This window comes from Tenrec ecaudatus, chromosome 4, assembly GCF_050624435.1.
Source record: "Tenrec ecaudatus isolate mTenEca1 chromosome 4, mTenEca1.hap1, whole genome shotgun sequence".
Classification (NCBI taxonomy): domain Eukaryota; kingdom Metazoa; phylum Chordata; class Mammalia; order Afrosoricida; family Tenrecidae; genus Tenrec; species Tenrec ecaudatus.
This window is the reverse complement of record NC_134533.1, coordinates 136249744-136272466: the sequence shown is the minus strand read 5'-3', so window position 1 is coordinate 136272466 and position 22723 is coordinate 136249744. Positions and strand designations below refer to the sequence as shown.

At 42.6% G+C, this 22723-nt stretch overlaps 1 protein-coding gene across 1 annotated transcript in view; it reads right to left on the bottom strand.

The window, feature by feature from the left end:
• The window catches only part of SLC9A9 (solute carrier family 9 member A9), an 826675-nt gene that overhangs the window by 282067 nt on the left and 521885 nt on the right, over nt 1-22723 (bottom strand). Inside the window, exon 12 of the mRNA XM_075546794.1 lies at nt 2402-2555. Coding sequence (XP_075402909.1) covers nt 2402-2555 — 154 coding nt within the window. The remainder of the gene's footprint in view (nt 1-2401; nt 2556-22723) is intronic.

The window sequence follows — 22723 nt, the reverse complement described above, 5'->3', positions numbered from 1 at the left end:
TATGGCTGACATCACTATCCTTCCTTATTTGACTTATCCTATAACTGGAAGTTAGGGCCCCGGTGACTCAAACAGTGGGTTGTAACCACAAAGTCAGTGGTTCAAATCCAGCAGCTGTTCTACCAGAGAAAGATGAGGCTGTCTGCTGCTCTAAAGATTCCACAGTCTTAGAAACTCTAGATAGGGTTGTGGTGAGCTGGCATTCACTCAGTGGTAATAGGTTTGTTTTTGAGTTTTATAAATTAGATTACTGTCTCTACCTGTCTAAAGCCCCACTATTGTACTCTGCTCTTCCTGCTGATACAGATACAAGAGGCTGTGCACATTTTGATATTTATTTGAAACCAAGAGAGGCCTTTGAAAAACTCTTTAGAGAGAGTTAGCTTAACACTTTAAACTAATACATAATACGAATTTGAGTAGAACCTCTTAGAAGTAGAGAATACCAATAGTAGAAAACAAGTTGAATTATTTTAAGCAAATTTTTAACACAACTACTTTGGGGTTCAAAATATGTCAATTTACCTGATGGAATGTTCAGTATTTTTATCTTGTGAGAATCAGTGTCCTCCAGCTTTGCTTTTTTTTTTTTTTCCTCATGCATATATTCACTTACTGGGTTTTATTTTCCAGAATCCTGAACACATCACTATCTTGCTAAGAGTTCATAGAGGACCAAGAACTCTAAAGTCAAGGTAACATGTGTACTCATCCATGGGAGCCTGCAGGTGAGTACCACTGTGAAAGAAATGGCAGGTCACATTTATAGGCCCAGAAAATAATTCAACAAGCCTTTCAAAACACTCTTAGTTCACTGTTGGTCGATGCATTTTTATATGTTTAGCAATATTCACTGTACTCTAAGAGTTTTTCCCTGTTGAGTTTGGTTTAAACCTTAAACTTTGAAGCACAGTTATGTGGCCAGGTCTAAGCATAGCCTTTCTTAAATTAAATGTGTGAGGACTAGGTCTGCTTCTTCCTTGTCAGATGGATGGAAAATCATCACAAGCATTTAATAGAGGCAGTTTGCATTTGTGATGATACTTATTAGTTCCTTCAAGGCGCAATTATGCGTTCAATGCCTACTCTGGGCCAGGCACTATGCTAGATGCTGGAATAACAGAATGCTTATTCATGAGAATTTTCCTAGAAGAATTTTCCCTGTCAGATGGACTTTTTTTTTTCTTTCTTCCTGTCAGATGTGGTGGTGTAGTGATGGTGTGCTGGGCTGCAAAAGTCAAGGTCAGCAGTTTGAAACCACCAGCCCCGCAGGAAAAAGGACGAGGCTTTCTGACCCCACGAAGAGTAACAGTCTTGAAAAGCCCCAGGGGAAGCTTTACCCTCCTGCCTTTTAGGGTTGCCATGAATCAGAATAGACTCAATGGCAGTGTGTTTGGTGTTTGATTTTGGCTAGATGTGGTGGGCATCATTCTCCTTACAGAGCATTAGTGAGCAGCTACGTGATTATCAACATGCATGTACTTGAGAAATAAAATGAAATTCACCTTAAACACTGCTGTGGTTTGGCACGTGAATACGAGGATACCAGTCAAAGAAACACTTAATGAAGACAGCGATATTTGAAAATAAATGTATTTCGACCATTAGTACAGGCAGCCATTCTTGTCAATTGCCTGCTTCCTGCCCACCTCAGGTTTACGACAATGATCTCTCAGGTACTGTTTATCAGAGCTTCCTTCAACTGGCTGCATCTCGATCTCCCTTTCCTGTGAGAAAATGTCTAATTTGTGTCTACAGCATCCCTCTGGCTGGACATGCTGCTAATTGTTCACTGATCAAATGTTTTAAGCATTTCCCATGTCTCTAATTTTATTCTAAAGGTTGTGAAGAATTATAAACAAAATAAAACCAAGCGTAACCACACGCACAGAGCCACAAAAAGGCACAACACACGTGTTGTTGCACCACAAGCATGTACAAACCACCGAACGCTCCAAAGAAGTAGCTCTTCCTTGAATGATAGCTTTCTCCCCTGACTGTGCTCTGCCTTCCCTTTGTCCTCACCACTGCAGCTTTCTCTGCAAAACTTCGACTGCACTGTGAGTATCTTTAGGACAACACCCAGGTCTCACTCACTGTTATCAGGTGACAGGATACTGCATGGCGCCCAAGTAAACATGTTGAAATGAAGAATGAAAAAGCAAATACATTTGTAGTGACATAAACAGACGTCATCTTGGGATTGCTAGGGCCCTTGGAAAAGTCAGTCGACCGGGCAATGTATAATCACTGTTTGGCCTTATGAGTGAAGATCAGATTTACCCCAGGGAACGTTAGTGTACAGACCTGCCACTGTGCCCTTGACCAAGGCAGCAATATCGGAAATCAACCAACACAGCCATTGCTGTAATTCTTTCCTTTGTTAGACAGCGCCACTGACCTGATCTGAAGCCACGTCAGCATGGGTGTCGTCCCTCCTCCAAATACCCAGACGGTGAAGAAGACGATGAGCAGTGTGGTGGTAAGCATCGTTTGTTTGGGCTGAGACTCTGTGTTCCGAATTGCTAAGGCAAATGCGATTGCTCCACGCAAACCTTGCAGGGAAAACCAAAAGGGAACTGTGAACTCTGTGCATTTTGCATGACGTATTCTCATGTGATTGGATTGATATTCACAATTTGGAGACAAAACTGTCCTTTTTAAATTAAGTTTTAACTTTTGAGATCATTGTCGCTTGACAAACAGTTGTAAGAGACAAAACTTAGAAATCCTGTGTCACTTTTCAATGTCACAATGCAGATGTTCTTATTGATATAGTCAGAAAATTATGTTAGGCTGGGCTCTCTAGAGATACAAAACCAGCAATACTTATGTGTGTGTATATATACAGGTGTATATATGTTATACACACACATATAAAAGAAAACATTTTATATCAAGAAGTACTTTTATATCAATAAGGATCCCAGCTCCGTCCAACTCAAGTGCATGACTCCATGCTGGCTGGAGCCTGCCTCACCCTCGCATCATGCTGGGCAATGGGTAGAAAGGGGAGGTGGGAAGCAGAGCGAGCGCAGGCTGGCGGGAGAACACAGGGAGAGCAGCGGAGGGTGGATTCGAGTTTGGTGGAAACCCTCCATATCGACAGTTGATGTGAGGCCACTTCTGGAGGAAAATACAGAGCCCTAGCAAGGAAGAAGGCTAAGGGCAAGAGTGGATTGAGATGCTCTCACTGTCTTTCTTGTAGAAAAGGCCACACCCCCAAGGAGGCATCATCAGGCTGCAGCCAGTTTGAAGGACAGAACTCTCCCTCTGTACTTTCACACAGGGTCAAGTTGATAGACAATCTAACAGCCACATCAGGATGGAGTTAATTTCTCTCACCACATGCCTCTTTTCCCTTTCTATAGCCACACCCACTTCCCTTTTGTCCACACTGCGTGGTCAGCAATAATCTCTCCTTTATGTCCATAATTTGTCATTTGAGGCTGCTAGGTAAATGGAACCACATGGTATGGTTGTGGTTCACTCAGCATAATTCTCTAACAATTCTTCCAGGTTGTCCCATGTGCCAATGTTGGTTTCTTTCGATTGCCGAGCAGCATTCCGCTGTTTGCATGTGCCGCTCTTCCAAGTTGCTTCCAGCTTTTGGCTATTAGGAATTGAGCAGCTGCAAAAACACTGACATGCAGGTTTACGCATGAAAAATTCCTAGGAGTACAGTCGCTGCACTGTAGAGCCTTCCATGCTTCATTTTAAAAGATAACCCCAAACTCCTTGCTAGAGTTGTTGTTGTTGGGCATCGTCAGGTCCGTTTCTGCTTATAGAGTTTTATGTATAAAACAAGGAAACACTGCTGGGTCCTGCACCATCCTTACAACTGCTGCTAGGTTGGAGTCCATTGTTGCTGCCACTGTGTCAGTCCGTTTCATCGGAGAGCTTCCTCTTTTTGCTGACCCTTTGCTTTACGTATGGCAAATGACAAGTATGTGAGGCACAGTCTTGTCTTCCTTATAGCTAGGAAGCATGCTGGCTGCACAACTCCCCAAACAGGCGTGTTTGCTCTTCGGTATCACACACAGTACTTGCATCATTCTCTGCCAGCACCACAATTCAAATGCATTGATTCTTCTTTGGTCTTTAATATTCACTACCTTGCTCTCACAAGCATATGAGGTGGCTGAAAATACCGCAGCCTTGATAATGTCAATGTTTTCTTTACCTCTCTTTCTCTCTCTCTCGTTCCCTTTCCTGCTGTTGAGCCACTCAGAGAGCTGCAGGAGATGCGTGCACACACCTGTGCCAGTGGTGAGATGCTTCCACAGACTTTCTACCCACTGGCCTGTGGTCTTCCTGCATTGTGCATCGTTCATGTGACTGTGTGAGTCTGAAGAAGGATTTCTGGACTAGTAGTGGATGTATGGGCTAATATTGGGCTTATAGGCTTGAGCTGGACTGGTCTGGGATGCTTTCTTAATATACAATCACCCTTTGACATAAGGCTCTCTCTTTAACATATATAATTGTCTCTGGATTTGGTTCCCTAGTCAACCCGGCCTAACACAGAGACTGAACACCTATGGTGGAAGGATACAATGGTGACACACACCTTGCCTTATTTTAAACCACACAGTATCCACTTGTTCTATTCTAATGACTTACTTTTGGTGTCTGTACAAGTTTTGCAGAATCGCAATTAAGTGCTTGTTTATTATGAGCCACACAGTCAAGAGCCTTTGTGTCGTCAATAAAACCCAGCTAAAACTCTTTCTGCTACTTGCTGCTTTCAGCCAAGATCCAGCTGACATTCATCGTCTCCTTCATTCTACATCACCTCCTGAATCTCGCTTGAATTTCTGCAAATTCTCTGAGGACTTACTGCTGCAATTCTCTGTATCCTCCAGATGCTAGTCTTTTGTCAGATATGGGTATCGTAGACAACTCTTTTGCACAACAAATGTGTGTACCTTGATTAAATGCAATCAATTAATTCGTCATTTTCTGGATTGTGTTTGCTGAGAGGCTCTCGAATTTGACATGGAGGGGAGATGAGAATCTAGAGCAGCAGCATCAGTCCAAGACTGTTAATCCCTGTGAAGTGAAGCGCAAACATGGCTTGTCCTCCATTCTCCCAGTTCTGACACCTGGCCAGGCCTCCCATGGCATTCTCTTATTGTGTTTTCAGTTCGAATATGTGTTGCCACAATCATCCAGAACTCACAGAACATACTGATGATTGTGAGGGTTCTTAGCGATTTAACAGGTTACCACTCAGGATCAAAATTAGCTAAAAGAGCTGGAGCGACTCAAGGTACGATGCTCTCATCAGACAGCCTCTTGACCATGTCAAGGCAGCCCTCTCTCGGGGTCCTCAACCTGCAACCCTTAGTCTCAGCTCTGCTAGGACAACTGTTAACATGCTCTTTAACTCTGCCATCAAGTGCCAAAGACACTCCTTCAGCAAGCCAGCTGCCTGAAAATACTTGGTTCTTTTGCTCCCTGGGTCTGCCAGCACAGCTTGCTTCAAGTGTTTCCTAAGAGGTGCTCAGCATAGGGCCCAAAAGGGACAAGCTCTCATCCAGACTCTGGTTGGTGCTGGCCATTTAAGCCTCCTAGCAGGATGGCACAACTGTCTCGCCCCTACAAGAATTCTATACAGCTTATTTGCATCGTCCTAGCTAAAAAGAGCTCCATGTGCCTTATATGCGTTAGCAGAACTGTTCGGTCTCCTTGCTAGGCTACAAGAACCTCTCTACCATCCATCACTTCGTGAAAGTTATATAGCTATAGCTAGAAGGGCAATGACTTCACAGGGCCATGTGGGGTCAAGTCTAAAAACACTTTACTCAGCCCTGAGTCCTGCGGATTTTCTCCTTTTTTTTTTCCTATAAAAGTTTTAGAAAAAAGCCATGCTCATCTTGAGCTAATGTTTGCATGTGGGATGAGACTTAGGTTGAGATGATTAGTTGAGTGTATTTTGGTGGGTCTTGCAGGGGCAGTAAATCATTTAGCGTGGCTCTTGAGTTAAAGTCTCTAATTCCCACCAAATGACCTTTCCCTGCATGGGTCCAGTAAGAAGGTGGAGGGAGATACTGATAGGGTTCACCTGTGAGTAATTGAAAATAGGAGTCCCTGAAATGTCATTCTGCTGTACATAAAATTTAGATCTCTGAGAGGCAGGAATACGGACCAGATTACCAGCAAAAGCCAGGAGTGAAGTGTGTCCTCTCGACCCAGGATTCCTGTGCAGTGAACCTCCTGGATCCAGATGACAGATATGACATCAGAAGAGCAGCAGCAGGACCAGGAACCAGAGTATGGACCAGAATGATGGGCTTTCTAATTCCTGGAGCAAGTAAAGCTGAGTTCTTTTATGGAGGAGACTGGCTTGCATAGTGAGGTGCCTTTGGGAACTTAATTGGGGAAGTTGGGCTTACTGGAGTGGGGTGCCTCTGGGCCCTTTAATCAGGTAGCTGGATTTGCTAACTCACAGAGCGTAAATGGAATGTCTTCAGAAGGCGGCTTATAACACAGTGGTATGCCCTTTGGGCAGTTTTTAGACTTGAGAGAACTTGGTAACATGCCCCGATAAACACCGCAACCCTGAGCATCTCTCATAACAACTTATTTGCTGCCTTAAAAAACCCTGCAGTCATGAATTTTGTCTGTGAGTTCTGTGTATACATTGCAGTGGATATTAGAACCTAGAGAAGTAAAATAGAGAACCCTAAATAAGACAACACAAGTTATTTCTGATTGTGCATTTGGTCTCACTCATCTTATTGTTAGAGTTCCATGTTGTACTGTTGTTAGCTACTGTCAAATTGACTCCGGAATCATGGTGAATTCACACACAATGGGATGAAATGCTATCTGGTCCTGTCCTTAACAATGAGTAGACTAATTCCCTTTACCTTATTTTTCACCTTAAAATTGGCTTAGCTCCTCTATTTTCTCTGTTTTTCCATACTATTAACAATCTTGTTTATATGTACAAAAATCTTTCTGTTAACAATTACTTAAAAAAATTCAAATGTTATACAACACAAAAATTCAGGGTTCCTGAACACCAAAAATTGTATGAAATGACATCTAAAAATTACTCCATGTTGATGACATACTCTTGTTAAAAGTTTATAACTTAACCTATGAAAATATGTTTTTACATTCTTTTAACATTTCTTCTTTAATAACAATATGCTAAGTGAATTTTTATAAATCCATATTAAACATCTTTGCAAGAAAAAGTATTTTTTAAGAACTAAATGCTAAAATTTAAACCAGATGACAGTGTATTGGTCAGGGTTGACTAGAGAACCAAATTCATAGACATTGATATGTGTATGAGAAAGAATTTTATATAAAAGAGCAATTGTATATTGAGAAAACACCCCATCCCAGACCAGACAAAGTCCATAAGTTCAATGTAAGCCCATATGTCTGATACCAATCTATAAATTTCTCTTCAGACTCACACAACACATGCAATGACACTGAATGAAGGAAGATCAGAGGCCAGTGGGTGGGAAGTCTTGTGGATTCAATGGCAACATCTCAATGCTGGTAGGGGTTTCTACATGGCTCCTCTAGCTCCAGGGCTCCAGTGTAGCTCCATGTGTCTTTTCATCAGGAAGACTAAGTGGACAGTCTTCGGTGAGCCATTTCCCCCCACCCCCCATGGCACCTCTAAATGAGGTCATCAAGCTGCAACCTGATTGACAGGCTAGACTCCACCCCTTCATAACTACCACAGACATTAATAAAAATGAAGGTGTAGACTTTGAAACAAGGTATATAAAATCACAGGTAGTAAAAGAGTTAAGAGGGCTCTCTCAGTAATAAGAGACTTACTTACAAGACAGTTATGGTTCCCACTGTTGCATGCAACTGGACAGATAAACATTTACAAGACAGCAAGTATGTCGTTGAGGTAGAGATTTGACTTTTTAAAACAGGTATATTTAAGACATGCGTGTAAGATTTCAATGGCCCACTTTTTACACTGACTATCATATTTCGTTTTCTAAACCCAAGTGTTCATGCTTTAGGAATTTTAAACAGTGGAGACAGTCTAGGATGAGGAAAACTATAACTATATTGTCTCCATTGCTAAGTTCCCAACTTAGAACACACTACTCCTCGTATCTCCATGATGAGAATGTACAAGAGACAAGCAGCAGAGCAGGAGACCCAGAGACGTTTCCCTGAAACAAGGAAGCATTAGAAAGAGAGAACACCTTCAACAAAATGTAATGGATGAAGGAAATTATTCCAATTCTCCATGTAGACAAGGATGTGCCTGAGGACACGAAAGAGAACATTTAAGGTAGCTATTGCTTTTTAAAATTCTTACATATCAGAAATTCTGAACACTCGAGAAGGCTATCCTCAGGAAGAAGAGTCCCCACCAGAGGTACCCTGCATTCGGACCCGACTGGGGACAAGAGAATGGGGTATAAATCGCCCCGCACACTGTGGAATATGCTAGTGATGTTCTCTGCAGGCAACACACGTGGTGTCAGTGAAGATCAAGAACTCAAGGGAACAGTCTAGCGACAGGTTTAGGTGGCTCAGAAGAGAATTTATAAACTCCAAACAAAAGAAAACAAAAACCACTGATACAGAGTCAGTTCCAACTTGCAGAGACCCTACCGGACAGGGTAGAACTGCCGCCTTTGGGTGTCTGAGACTTTAGCCTTACAGGAGTGGGCAGCCTCATCTTTCTGCTGCAGGCCTGGGTGGGTTTAGACTGTTGACCTAGCCCATAAGCCCATCAGGGCTCAAGAAGAAATTTACAGGTCTAGATAAAGTCCTTAGCAGTGTTTCATCAATGGACACGATTGGAAATAGAAGATGTAGAAGTTGACAATTTTACTCACTCTTTCCAAAGCTCTTATTTCTAGAAATTTTCATAAAATAACATTACCTCAAAAATAGATAAGTGAATATTATATGCAGATATTAGGTGAAGGGACTTTAAAATATTTGTTTTTATTCTTATGAATACCTGTGCTCTTTGCTTTGCATTTTTGTAAGAAAGACTAAAAACCAAAATAAAAATAAAAATGGATTATATCATGCTTATTGTAAATGCTTAAACATTAGGCATCAAGAGACAGGAAGTATTTAGTCATTAATCTTCCTAACTATGTTTGATAATGTGTTGTTATTATGTGAAATTACCATAACTATGCTCTTAAATCTAAATTATAGATGCTTGGTTTCAGAATGTGCTTAAAAATTATTATTCTATTTTTTAACTTCTAATATACACAACCACATGGATACTATTATGTATATAATAAACTCACTGCCATGGAGTCAATGGTGACTCATAGTGACCCTGCTGTGAGTTTCTGAGACTGTAACTGTTTATGAGAGTAGAGACTCAGTCTTTCTCGTCCCGCGCTGCTGATGGTTTCAAACTGCAGACCATGTGTATCGAAGACCAACTCGTAAGCACCGTACCATTCTTTCTCCATATTTACAAGTGGAGTGATGCAATGACCCCTGGGAAAAAGATGGACTAGTACAAATCTGGCCTGCACTGGTGACAGGTTCAAAAACATTGCCCTTTAGGGCCAAACTCCGAGAGGTCGACAAGATGCCTTCTTGAAATGGCCAGGCCTCCTCAAAGAACAGAGAAATAGGGTGTTTCTGAAGAGGGATCGTCTATCCATAGCCCTAGTTATATGCAAGGCATACGCCACACACCATCACTGAGACGACGGTCCCCGCAGAAGCACGAGGCTGAGAATGGAAGCTGCTACGAGGACACAGTGAAGCTAAATTAGAACTCCAGGGAAAATAACATCCCACTCACCTTTGAAGGCTGAAGTTACTTACCCAGTCAAATGCCACATCAAGGGCCCTTCCTTGCTTCATTCAATACAGATGTGGTGACTTAACTCCTTTGTGGAGGCTTTATTCAACTAAGGCTAGCTTCTGAGCACCGTGAATTTGGGAATAGAGCTTTTTAGGCTGAAATAAATTACTTTGGCCACCAGTAAAATGCTAGAAATGAGAAATCAATGTTGATATAAGATATGCCTTTTAGCCAGAACATATAGAACAAAGAACATATACCATGTCTCTGGAAACTCAGGACTCATGGTCAAGGAGCGTTTGGTTTGGGCTCCATTGCCTGCCCCTCTCTCCTTGTTTTGGCCAACTGAAGGAAATAACGCTATACTTTTGGGAGGTGATATGCTATTTTATTTCATCTTAGGTGGTGGATTTACATTGCAGACATTTGACATGTCTCATATATGCTGATGGAAGGTTAGGGGAGTAAAAGAATTACCTGCAATTAAATATGGTTTCATTTAAAATCGACCTGAAAGGGATTCTTTCGCTAATTATGCTGATGTCCCTAACAATGGAAGGCAACTGAACCAAGGAAAGCGTTCTAGAAAGAACCCCTGCTACAAAAACACGTTTTCTATGATCTTTAAATGGTAAAAGGGAATCTTTAACCAGGAATACTTTAGCAAACATGTTCTGAATGGGTCAAGTTCAGATGAAGCTACATTTAAACCACAGACATAGAAATCTCCTTCTGTTGTCGGTAGGGCTCTGGTGGCTGGTGGCTGCTGGGTAGTGGAAAGCTAGTTGGGCTGCTATCTTGAAGACCAGCACTTCTCAACCCCCAACCGCTCCGTGGGCGAAAGACGGGTCTCTCCACTCCTGTAAAGCATTAGTCTCAGAAACCCCACAGGAGCAGGTCTGTCCTGTCCTATAGGATTGCTCTGAATTGGAATCCACTCAGTGGCAGTGAGTTTGTTTGTTGCTGGTTGCTTTTCATTATTAGCTGTCGCTGAGCCTCCTCTGACTTCTGGAGACCCCACCTGACAGAGAGAGATGACGCCCTCTATAGGGTTTTTCTTGGCTGAGTACTAAACAGATGGTTGGCACTTCGAACTCATTCAGAGGTGCTCAGGGAGACCGGGTGGGCAATCTGCACCTGGAAGGTCATGGCCTTGAAAAAGCCAGGGAACAGTTCTAGTCTGCACTCACGCAGTTGTCCGATGCAGGAATTGACCAGGTGGCAATTGGTAACGACCTTAATTATTAAAGGAGATCACTCCGCCTTTCTTACACGGAATCACAAGGTGGGTTTGAGCTGTCAACATTTAAATTACAGCTGATTGAAAGCGTTTTGCAGAAGCCAGGCTTCTGAGTATACCTTAAGGCATCTTTATTCAAAGGGAAAAGCAACAGACAAAACGATAAACCTCTACTGAGCACGCACTCTGCTCTCAGCATTACCCAAGACACAGTGAAGGATGCAGTGAGGAGAAAGCTGGGCTGCTCTGTCCAGGGCTCGTGGTTCTGCAACAAGGACCCTGAAAAGGTTGACTGTGATGAGGTCTAGTCGAGGGAGACAGTGTGCTCTGTGAGTACTGATTGGTCAGGAGAAAGACGCTTTGTGGAACCTCGTGAGGACTCACATCGTGGCCACGACGCTGACATAATGGTGGGGTAGAGGAGAAAGACCGCACACATAGTTTTCTTGCCTGAATTATTTTCTCCCACCCAAATGCCTTCCAGTTATTTTCCCTTAACCCATACCCACATGTTACCTACTTCTACCTAGGTTATTACATAAGACCCCCGCTGAGACCTTGGTTTCTTCACGAAGTCTCCTCTGATCCCAGAGACTGGACTGGGATACCTGTATCTCCTGAGGACAATCCAGATTTGCTCGCTAAGAGCAGTCATTGCATTACATTGTCATTAGCTGGAGCAGGTTTTAGTTCTGCTTATTACCATATAGACTCATGTATAAGCCGAGTTTTTCCAGCACATTTTTAATGCAGTTTTTGTGGTAAAAATAAGTGCCTTGGCTGATATTTAGGTTGGCTTATACTCGAGAATATATGGTATTCACTGAGCCCCCTATATTGAGAGTCAAGCGACTTTGAATCTGTTCTCAGACTTGCCCCTGCCAGGTTGCGGGATCATACGCAGGTTGCTTTATCTAAATTTCTGTTGTCTTGTTGCTGATGGAAGGCTTTTCAAAAATGTATTTTTTTTTCTAAATTGAAATTGTAAGATAACCTTGTGGCCTTTAACTACAAGTACAAATCCTAATCAACCAAGAAGCTTCTCGCTCCTCATAAACAATTGTTGTCTGTGCCTTACTGCCATGGCAACACTGCTAACCTCCTGCTTCACCTCTTCTGGCATTCTCCCATTCCTTCGGACACCTCCGAGCCGCACCATGGGAATCAACTTGCTTCTCTCGTCCCCTCACGCGGGAAATGGTCCTGGCTAATTTATATTTAAGTCACTGTTCATACCGCTCAAATCATTAACTCACAGACTGAGGCAATTCTGTGGTTTAATGCAGCTTGTTCTTTCCTTCTAATGCTTAATCATTTTAAAAGTTTGAATTGCATCTCTCCCGTACAGTTATTATCTCTCCCATAATACCCAGAACACAAGACTCAGTAAGTGTTTTTAAATTGAGCAACTGCAGTGGTTTCAGGCCCAGTAAATATGAGACAATGATACTCATTCATGTGTATGGGAAATGACCACACACACACACACACACACACACACACACACACAGTCATATAAGATGCCACGAGGAAGACTAAAGCAGGGTAGGTGTATACAGAACAATGGTAGGTGTGTACAGAACGATGGTAGGTGTGCGTGGTAAGTTACCTTTGAGGTGGTTAGGAAAGCTTCTCTGGTCAGGTGACATTTAGCAGAGGTCTGAATGAGGTGAGAGAGAAATCATGTGAGTAGATGGAAGAAGACCATGTAGGCTGAAGGACGAGAAGATGCCGAGTCCAAAGGCCAGGATGTGCGTGGCCTGTTCGAGGAGTATCAGTGCAGCCCATGTGGCTGAAGCAGAATGAATGCGAGGGAGAGAAACTAAAGCCTTTTAGGCTTAACAAGGCTTTTGCTTGTTACTCTGAGATGGAAAGCTTTGGGAAGATTTTAGGCAGAGTAGTGATGCTATCTGTTCCATGCTCAACAGATCTCTCTGGCTCTGATGTAGAAAATAGACAAATTTCTAGGCCAGAGAGGAAGCTGGTGCTGGAGGCGAGGCAAGAAGTGAAGCGGATCGGAACAGAATGGCAGCACTGAGTGGTGGGAGTGGTTGTTCTTTGATGGATGTCAGGGTTTCTCTAAGTGGGCGCAGCACCGCCTGGGCAGATACCTACACTTTATCCTGAATTATGAGCTACAGTACACTTTTAAAATTGTTAGGGTGGCACTGAGTATGTTTTGGGTTGTTTGTTTTCTGAAAATGGGACAATCGCCAAATAAACGATGGTAGGTGTCAGAGGACCTTAGGATATGTCAGACGTGAGTAATATTTGTTGATGGGTCAAATGAATGATTGACAAGAAGAGAAGATGATAAAGATTTACATCTTGAGCAAGACCTGAGGACCATCCTGAGACGAGATGTTTATATGCGTGGAGGTCATCAAAAGTTGTATTTGGGTCACATCGAATCCCAGAAGCCTATCAGCTACCCAAGTGGAGAGGGCAAGTGGTGATTGGATAAGAGTCTGAAGTTCAGGGAAGCCTTTTGGAGCTTTCTACTGGAAAGAGTAGAAGAGGAAAGGCTACTTCAGAAATGGAATATTGTGGGAAAACAAACTTTATTTTGAACCAACTTGCCTCTTGCCTCGCGAGCTTTGTCCTTGCTGTTCTGTGCATGCCCAGCTCTCTTCCATCGAGGCCCAGTCCAGAGAGGCGGCCCTGACCATATGGTCTCAGTGCCTATCTTCGCCCAAGTACCTATGTCTGTCTTTTCTTGCATTTATCACCATCTGAAATGATCATGTGTTAGGGATTAAATTGTAATTCCTCCAATTGTGCGTTGGAATTCTTGTCCTAAATTTGTGAATGCTATCTCATTTGCGTATAGAATTTTCTTTCTTGTGTTAACAGTCCATGTCAATGTAAGGTGTATCCTACATCTGAGCACTAATGAGCTATAAAAATAGTCAATTAGATACAGAAAACCGCACACAATTGGGGCGTGAGGAGATAGATGTGTCATGTGAAGATTAGCAATTTGAGGCTAAATTGAAAGAAACAAGGGTCTCCTTCCAGAGCCACCAAGACAACCTTTGCTTATAGCTCAAACTCCAAATCAAACTCCCTGCCATCAGGTTGATTCCAACTTAGAGTGGGTCCATAGGACAGGGACAGGGTAGTGCCCCTATGGGTTTCCCAGACCGTAACTCTTTACAGGGGCAGAAAACCTTTCCAACAGCAACCTTGCAGTTAGCAGTCCAACTGTGCCACCAGGCTCCTTAAAGCCACCCACACAGAGTAATTTCTATTACAGGAGGGCTAAGGAACCAAGGCATCAGTTGTCTTTTCGAATCTCTATGATCTATTCCCCTCCATTAGAGGGCAGACCTCTCACCGTGGTGTGTCCTTGACGTCTGCAGGGCTGAACTAGCTCTCACACAGGCGTGCTCACAGTCACTGATGAATGGAAACGAACGGAGACGGGCATGCTATTGGGTAGCCTAAAAGTATAACTGTTACCCACAAGGAAGTGGGGTAGCATGTGTACCAGTTACCCACATGAATGTGGGCAAGAAGCAGCATATAGGGTGCCGTGCCGACCTGGCCCTGAGACACAGCACCATCCTTCACCCAAGGGAATGTCCTACAGATTAGTTGTTTCTCTGGTTTTTTCATTTGGAATACAAGGGTAGAGGAGGGGCTTCAAAAGTCCTGAGAAAAATGGAATGAAAAGATATTGGAAAATTCCCGTGAACTTTTGAAGGCTCTGCATGTAATCTACTGCATTCTGCCCCTCCCTGCCAGTCTCACTTCACTTCAAGTACTGTTTGGAGGTGGCTTCCTTTTTTTTAAAAAATCATTAATCTAGTTAATCAAACCCTGATTTGGGTCTGTAGTGGAATCATGTATTGCTTTCACTTCCACTCAAGTCCCATGACCTTGCAAAGGTAAGTACATTCAACAAAAATGACAGCCTGATTTCAAAATACATTCTCCAGGATAGTGCAACCTTGCCACACAGTTCCATTTCCAGTTCAACATCATTATATCACAGGGAAGTGAAGCCAACAGATTGTTTTGGTAGAAAAACCTTCTGCATCCAAAAATAAATTGAGATTTTCTATAAACTAAGTCTGGGTTAGTCAAGTACAACTTTCTATCCTGAGTCTCTCTTCCTGAACTTGAATCATTTAAATGTAAAGCCACTGAGAGAAATGCAACATAGCTTCAGTTTATTTTTTAGCATAAAACAAAATTTGCTGTCGGAAGTCCTGGGCAAGCAGAGAGGGTCACTGTAAATAGGGTTAGCTCTGAAGCCAACATGCATAAGTGCCTCTGGATTTGGGCATTTATTTTTCCGGAGGTAAAGTAGATGTGGTAGTAAACTCGGGGATGATCTTTATCAGTAGCTTAAATCCTCAATAGAAGTCTTTTAAGAGGAAGGCTAACAAAGATCAGGAGTGAGTTCAGTCAATACATTCCGATTACTCTGGAAATGGGAATTTCTAAGTTATGTGTTCAGACCAGTGGCTCTCAAATGGGGTAATCCCCTGCCTTCCCCACTCCTTGGCTTGGGGCACTAGGCAATGTTTTTGGTTGTCACCGCATGGAGAGTGCTACTGTCATCTAGTGAGCAGAGAGGCCGGATGTTCGGCTGAGCCTCCTATCATGCACAAATATCCTGCAGTCCCGTTTCTTCAACAAAGAATTATCTGGTTGTCTCTAAATGTCAAGAGTTACATGGTTGAGAGACCTTGGTCTAGACCCAGGAGTTCTTCTGCATGGAAACAATATTAGAAATGGTGAAGATGTTCCTACAATAGAGAGCTCTCCATGGCATGCTGCTACAACTGTAGCAAGCACACTTTTTTTTAGCACCTCTTGCAGCTACATATGGGCACATGACGGGCTCTTACCTGTGAGACAAGAACAGGAATGTTATGTGTCACTCAGGACCCAGGCTTTTAAGGAGGACCATTCCTACTCTCTTGCCTTACTGTCCCTTTCCCCTTCAGCCAGCTAGATGTAAACCATGAGCTATGGTTCTCACACTACAGATATTTCAGAATCACCGGGAGAACTTGTTCCAACTCAGGTTCTTCGTCCTGCACTCTCAGAGTCTGAGTCAGGAATGGGGTCTGAGAACTTGCATTTCCAACAAATGCCCACATGATGCTGATTCAGCTATTTTAGGCACCAGGCTTCTTGAGTCTGTGTTTTGGGAGACTATAAAACCACCAAAAGAAGGAGACTGGCTAGATCTGACTCCTCATCTGGAGGCTATGACACAACCCTGGCCCTTTCATGTTCATACTTAATATCACACCTCTCCTGTGTCATGAGCCAAATAGAAATGACTACACTGATTAAACCGCTAATCTTTGGGGGATTATATGCTGTAGTTCTTTGTTGTTGTGCTTGATTTTGTTTTTTGAGTCCCTGGGGGCTGCACTGGCAGAGTAGAGTTACTCATTGGGCTGCTAACTGAAGGGTCTGAAGTTCAAAACCAGCAGCCACTCTATAGGTGAAAAATTGGGCTTTCTACTTCCATAAAGAGTATTGGGGACCAGAGGCAAGCATGGTGGGAGGCAAGGTGAGGGGTGACCGGGCATTTTTGGGCCACTCTTGGTGTTCTCTAGGGTGATTGCAGCGTTGGAGTAGTCTCTATATGTGGAGTTAGGGGACGGGGGCTTTCTGGGCAGCTAAATGCAGATTCCCAGGGCTACCGAAGAGCTAGTTGTGGGCGAGGTTCAATGGAGCAAGAGAAATGTAGTTCTAAGGGACCTGACAGAACGGGTCGGATAAAAATACAAATTCCTTTTGCTCTCTGCCTAGACCAGAAGACCCTCAGTGGACACCCCACAGTGCAGGATTTCCTTTTTAAAATCATTTTATTGGGGGCTCATACAACTCTTATCACAATCCATCCATCCATCCATTGTGTCAAGCACATTTGTACATTTGTTGCCATCATCATTCTCAAAACATTTGCTTTCGACTTGAGCTCTTGGTATCAGCTCCTCATTTTTCCTCTCCCTCTCTGTCCTCCCTTCCTCACAAACCCTTGATAATTTATAAATTATTATTATTTTGTCATGTCTTACACTTTCTGACATCTCCTTTCACCCACCTTTCTGTTGTCCATCACTCAGGGAGGGGGGGTTATATGTAGATCCTTGTGATAGGTTCCCCTTTCTTCCCCACCTTCCCCTAACCCTCCTGATATTGCTACTCTCATTATTGGTCCTGAGGGGTTTATCTGTCCTGGATTCTCTGTGTTTCCAGACCCATAACAAAAGAAGAAATAGAGCAGGCCATTAAGAAACTACCAACCAAATAGAGCCCAGGACAAGACAGTTTCACAGGATATTCCTACCAAATATTCAAAGAAAATCTGACACCAACACTACACAAACTCTTCCAGAACATAGAAAAAGACAACAAACTCCCAATTCATTCTATTAAGCCAGCATACCACTAATAACCAATCCAGGCAAAGAAAGTGGGATTCATTCCAGGTATTCAGGGATGGTTTAATATTCAAGAAAACATCAATGTAATACGCCACATAAGTAAGGTAAGAAATAAAAGACACATGCTCATATCAAAGATGCTGAAAAGGCATCTGACGATATTCAAAACCCAATTCCATTAAAAACACTCAGCAAAATAGGAATAGAAGGGAAATTGCTCAACATAATAAAAGCCATAAACGAGAACCCAACAGCCAACATCATGCTCAATGGGGAAAAGCTAGAAACCTTCCTACTGAACACACGTACCAGGTCCCCTATCACCACTCTTATTCAATATCGAACTGGAAGTTTTACCTAGAGCCGTCAGATAATGAAAAGACATCAAAGAAATACAAATAGGTAAAGAAGAACTGAAACCCTCCTTATCCTTAGATGTCATGATTCTATATATAGAAAACCCCAGAGTTTCCATAAAAAGCCTTGTCAATGATCAAGGAATTTGGCATGGTAGTAGGATACAAAGTTAATAATCAGAAATCAATCAGATTCCTGTATGCCAGTGAAGAGAACCATGAAAAGGGCATTAAGAAAGCAATACCATGTATAGTAACCACACAAACAAAGAAAACTACGGAACATTACCCCAAGATAATTAAAAGGACCTATATAAATGGAAGAATATCTCATGTTCATGGACAGGCAGACTTAATATCTTGAAAATGACAATACTGCCTATAACAATCTACAGATACAGTGCAATTTCAATTCCAGTCCCAAATAAATTCTTTAAAGAAAAGAGCAAACTAATTACCAATTTCATATGGGTAGGCAAAAGACCTAAGATTGGCAAAAAGCTTCTTACAAAGAAGAACCAAGCAGGAGGCCTAGCACTGCCTGCCCTATAGACCTATAGACCTACTACATAGTCAGAGTAGTCAAAACAGCCTGGTACTGGTATAACAAAATATACATTGGCCAATGGATCAGAACAGAAAACCCAAACATAAATGCATTAGCTTACAGACAGTTAATCTCTAACAATGGAACTAGAAATACCCAATGGGAGAAAGTCAGCCTCTTTAACATGATACAAGACCCATATCACTCCCCATGCACAAAAAGCAACTTAAGATAGATTAAAGACCTAAATGTAAACCCCAAAGCTCTCAGGATCATCAATGAGAAGGTTGGAACAAATTTAAGGGCCCTATTGCAGGGCATACATAGACTACCAAGTATAACAGAGTAAGCACACAGAGCAGAAGATAAGATAGGTGATTGGGACATACTAAAATGACATCACTCATGCACATCAAAGGACTTCATCAGGAGAGTGAAATGAGAGCTCTGAGATTGGGAACAAATTTTTAGCAATGACACATTAGACAAAGGGCTAATACAGAGAACTCTACAACAGCTCAATAAGAAAATAAAAAGAGACCCAATTAAGAAATGAGAAAAAGATATGAGCAGACATTTTCACCAAAAGGAAATACAAATGACTAACAAATATATAAAAATGATGCTCACAATCGGTAGCCATCAGGGAGATGTACATTAAAAACACAATGGGATATGACTTTGCATCCACAATGCTGGCTCAATTGAAAAATACCAAATTCTGGGGAGGCTATGAAGAGAGTGGACCTCATATACACTGTTGGTTGTATATTTGAGGCATACCCCCTCAAAAATCTCAAACAAACAAAAAATGATTTTTTTCCCAAAGCTATGTATTTAATTTTTTTTTTAAAAAGCTTATCACCTTTAAAGTGCTCTCCGTTACACTGAATACATTTGTCAAATCTGCGATTCCATTCTTGGAAACATTTTTCAAACTCATCTGTTTAGATGGCTCACAGCACCTCTTTCATTTTTCCTTCTCTTCTTCTATGTCCTCAAATTGCTGTCCTTTCACACCTCTCTTCATTTTCAGAAACAAAAAGAAGTTGCATGGAGGTCAGGTGAATAAGGTGCATGGAGCAACAGAGGCATGCTGTTGCCCAAAACTGGCACACTGCGATGGTTGTGTGAGCAGGTACATTGTCATGGTGGCAAAACCGTTCCCTCCTCTGCCACAAATCAGGCCTTTTTTGTAGCAGACTGTGGTGCAATCTTTTCAGAACTTCCAAATAGAAACTTGATTAACAGCATAACCTGTGGAGTGAACTTCAAATGCACTATCCCTGTCACATCATAAAAACAAATGAGCATTGTCTTGATCTTTGATTCTATTTGAGGAGCTTTTTGTGGGGCAAGGTGACAATGGTGTCTTCCACTGGCTTGATTGCTGTTTGCTTTCAGGGTTGTAAGACAGCACTATGTCTTGTCACCAGTAATGACCCGGGGCGGGGGGGTTAATGTCTGGGTGGCTTTGGAGTTGTTCTTTCAAAGCACGGCATGTTTCCACTTGACACTCTTTTTGCTGGTCAGTCAGGACCCGAGGCACACATTTTGCAGGGACCCTTCTCATTCCCAAATCTTCCATTAAAATTTGCTGAACCGAGCTCCAAGATAGTCCAAATAACTTCGCTATCTTCTCAATGATATGTCATCAATCTTTGAGCACAAATGCACCAATTTTGTTGACAGTTTTGTCCATTTCGCAAGTTGACAGACTTCCAGAAGAAGGTTTGCCATCAATCAACATTTCACCTGCCTTGAAATGAGAGAACCACTGATACACTTGAGTTTTTCCCATAGTTCTGTCCGTGTAAGCTATGTTCAACATCACAACAGCTTCTGTGGCATTTTTCTTGAGCAGGAACAAAATTTCACAGCCACAAGCTGCTCTCTTAAATTGGCCATCACAAAAAAAAACAAGGTTCCAGTGAAACTGCTTTTATGAAAAAAATCCCTGTGACCAGAGAGAACCTTCCCAGGCAATGCCACTGGGTGCACTAAATCAGAGAGTTGTTGGGAACGCTCTTAAAGGGAAAAATGCATACTAAAAAAGCTCCACCCAGAAGAGCATTTCCCCCCCTTTTTTTCTTGGTGTGGTGGGGTACCTCCTCATACATATAGCCACTGGGAATAACGATATGGAGACACTTAAAGCAACTGGCAATTGAAATTCCAGCAATACCACTATTAGGTATGTACCCTGAGGAAATAGGAAGCACATCACAAGTGAAGGTATGTGTTCCATGTTCACAGGAGCACAGTTCATACTAGCAAGAAACTGGAAGCAGCCCAAATGCCCAAGGGTAGAAGAATGGATAAAGAAACTCTGGCACATGCACACAATGGAATACTGTATATCCCTATAAGACAGTGCTGAAAGCCGGAAACACCGCATGACATGAAGGACCTAGAAGCAAGTGTGCTGAGTGAAGCAAGTCAATCATAAATGACAATCATTGTATGAGTCCGCTTCTATCAGGAGGAACACCAATGAAACAAATCTTAGACTGACATCATATCCATCTTACACGCCTCACAAGAATCATCATGAAGGAGGAGACCTCACATTGTCTGGGGTCACTCCTCCAGGAAGGGGATATGAAAGAAGGCCATCCACTTGAGGCCATGCAACACTGAGACAAGGCTGAGACAAATGAATGCCCCTCACAGCAATGGAAGACGCATCTTGCCAGAAAATCAAGCCAAGACCAATGGAGAGGAGCATCTGCATTTCAGTGGAGACACATAGTTTTGTTGGTGACGATGGGGAGAAGTCACCTCACATGGGGAAGGGATGCCAAACAATAATTGTAGGGAACCTATGGGGACAATGGTCCAGATTTTATGTTCCTGGGTAGACACTATGGACATGTTCTACCCAACCCTCAGTGAAACATGCCATGGACTAAACACCATGATGACTTTGGACACTGACCTTCCAGCAGCATGGCATAACCCAGGGGCTACACCTGAAGAACTTAACATTGAGGCCAAGCAGAATGAACTGAGCCCTGCCTCAAAGGTGCTTCCACTCTTGGGCTGAGGATTGAGGTACTAGGTTGTGACGGGAAGCACAGAGTGGCCCCCCCAGACCTATGCAAGTGGTGGTCATTGGACCTTAGGGGAAACCCCCAGTTTGGTGGGAGTACAATGAAGAGGGACCCAGACTCACCATATATTTAGTACCTTGATGCTCTCCTCACAGTGACAAGTCAGGTCTTGATCTGTTGGGCAGGGATTTGAACTTGGGAGAATTGATCCAGGAAGAATTTGAACTTGGAAGGATTGATCCCCTGACACCAATCCCCTGGCATCAATCCCCATGCTTAGGGTTAACAGAGTTCAATCCAATGGAAGATGAGAATGTATGGAGCAACAACTCATGGGTTTTGGCTCACTGTGGAACCGTATTGGCATAGAATCCTCATCTCTACAGTCTCCAGAGTGATGTGTCATTTTAGGAAAATCGTACCAGTGAAATTGCCTTATACCTGAGGGGGATGATTGACAATGTTTTCCTTTTCTGTTTCTATGGGCTTTTGCTTGTTTTTGTTTCTGTGTTTGTCTTTTGTTGTCTTCTAGTTGGTTTGTTGCAGTTGGTAAGGTAATTCATCTTATGGGGCTCTCAATTTGCCATAGTATGATGGCTAAAGTAAATCTTGTCCCAGGGACAAGCAGATGGATTCTGGGCCCTCACTTAACTCTAGCCCCAATCCAACAACAGTTAGTTCTGATAACATGGCCCTGCTCCATACTCACCCTCGAGTAGTGATCGATGAAGATTAGGGTGCTATAGCAAAGTGTAGTGAAGAAGGCAGATGGTGCCCAACTCTCAGTCAGAATAGTGTCTGGGGTCTTAAAGGTTTGTAGGAAAACAAGCACCCCTAGGTGAGGAGTCAACTAGGTCCACGTGAAAGAAGCACACCAGCTTGTATGATCCAAAGACACGAATAACAAAATTCAAATATGACAAAGGGAAAAGTGTCAGAGCCCTCAAAACCCCCTATTTGTAGAAGGCTATGGAGAACAGTGAGAGCCCAACACCCATCTGCAGAGTATCTAGTCCTATTAAACTACTAGCAGATCCCCTCTAGCCACAGACAAGGGTCTTGAGCAGCTTTACTATCAGATAGAGATCATTGTAATTGTGTTTATACTGGATTGAACGGGATACTTGGTCAGTTGACCTTCCTCTTGACCCAACCTGAAATTGTTCTAGGTGGAAGTATTTCTTGCTTGTTCTATGACAAAATTTCCCTCCCTGGTGTTTTAAATACTCATGGTGGTCTTTTCCTTTTTACTCATTATTTGTATGTTATCTTTGTGTTATTATTATTTTATGCTTACCACTTTTTTATTTTTGTTTTTATTGTT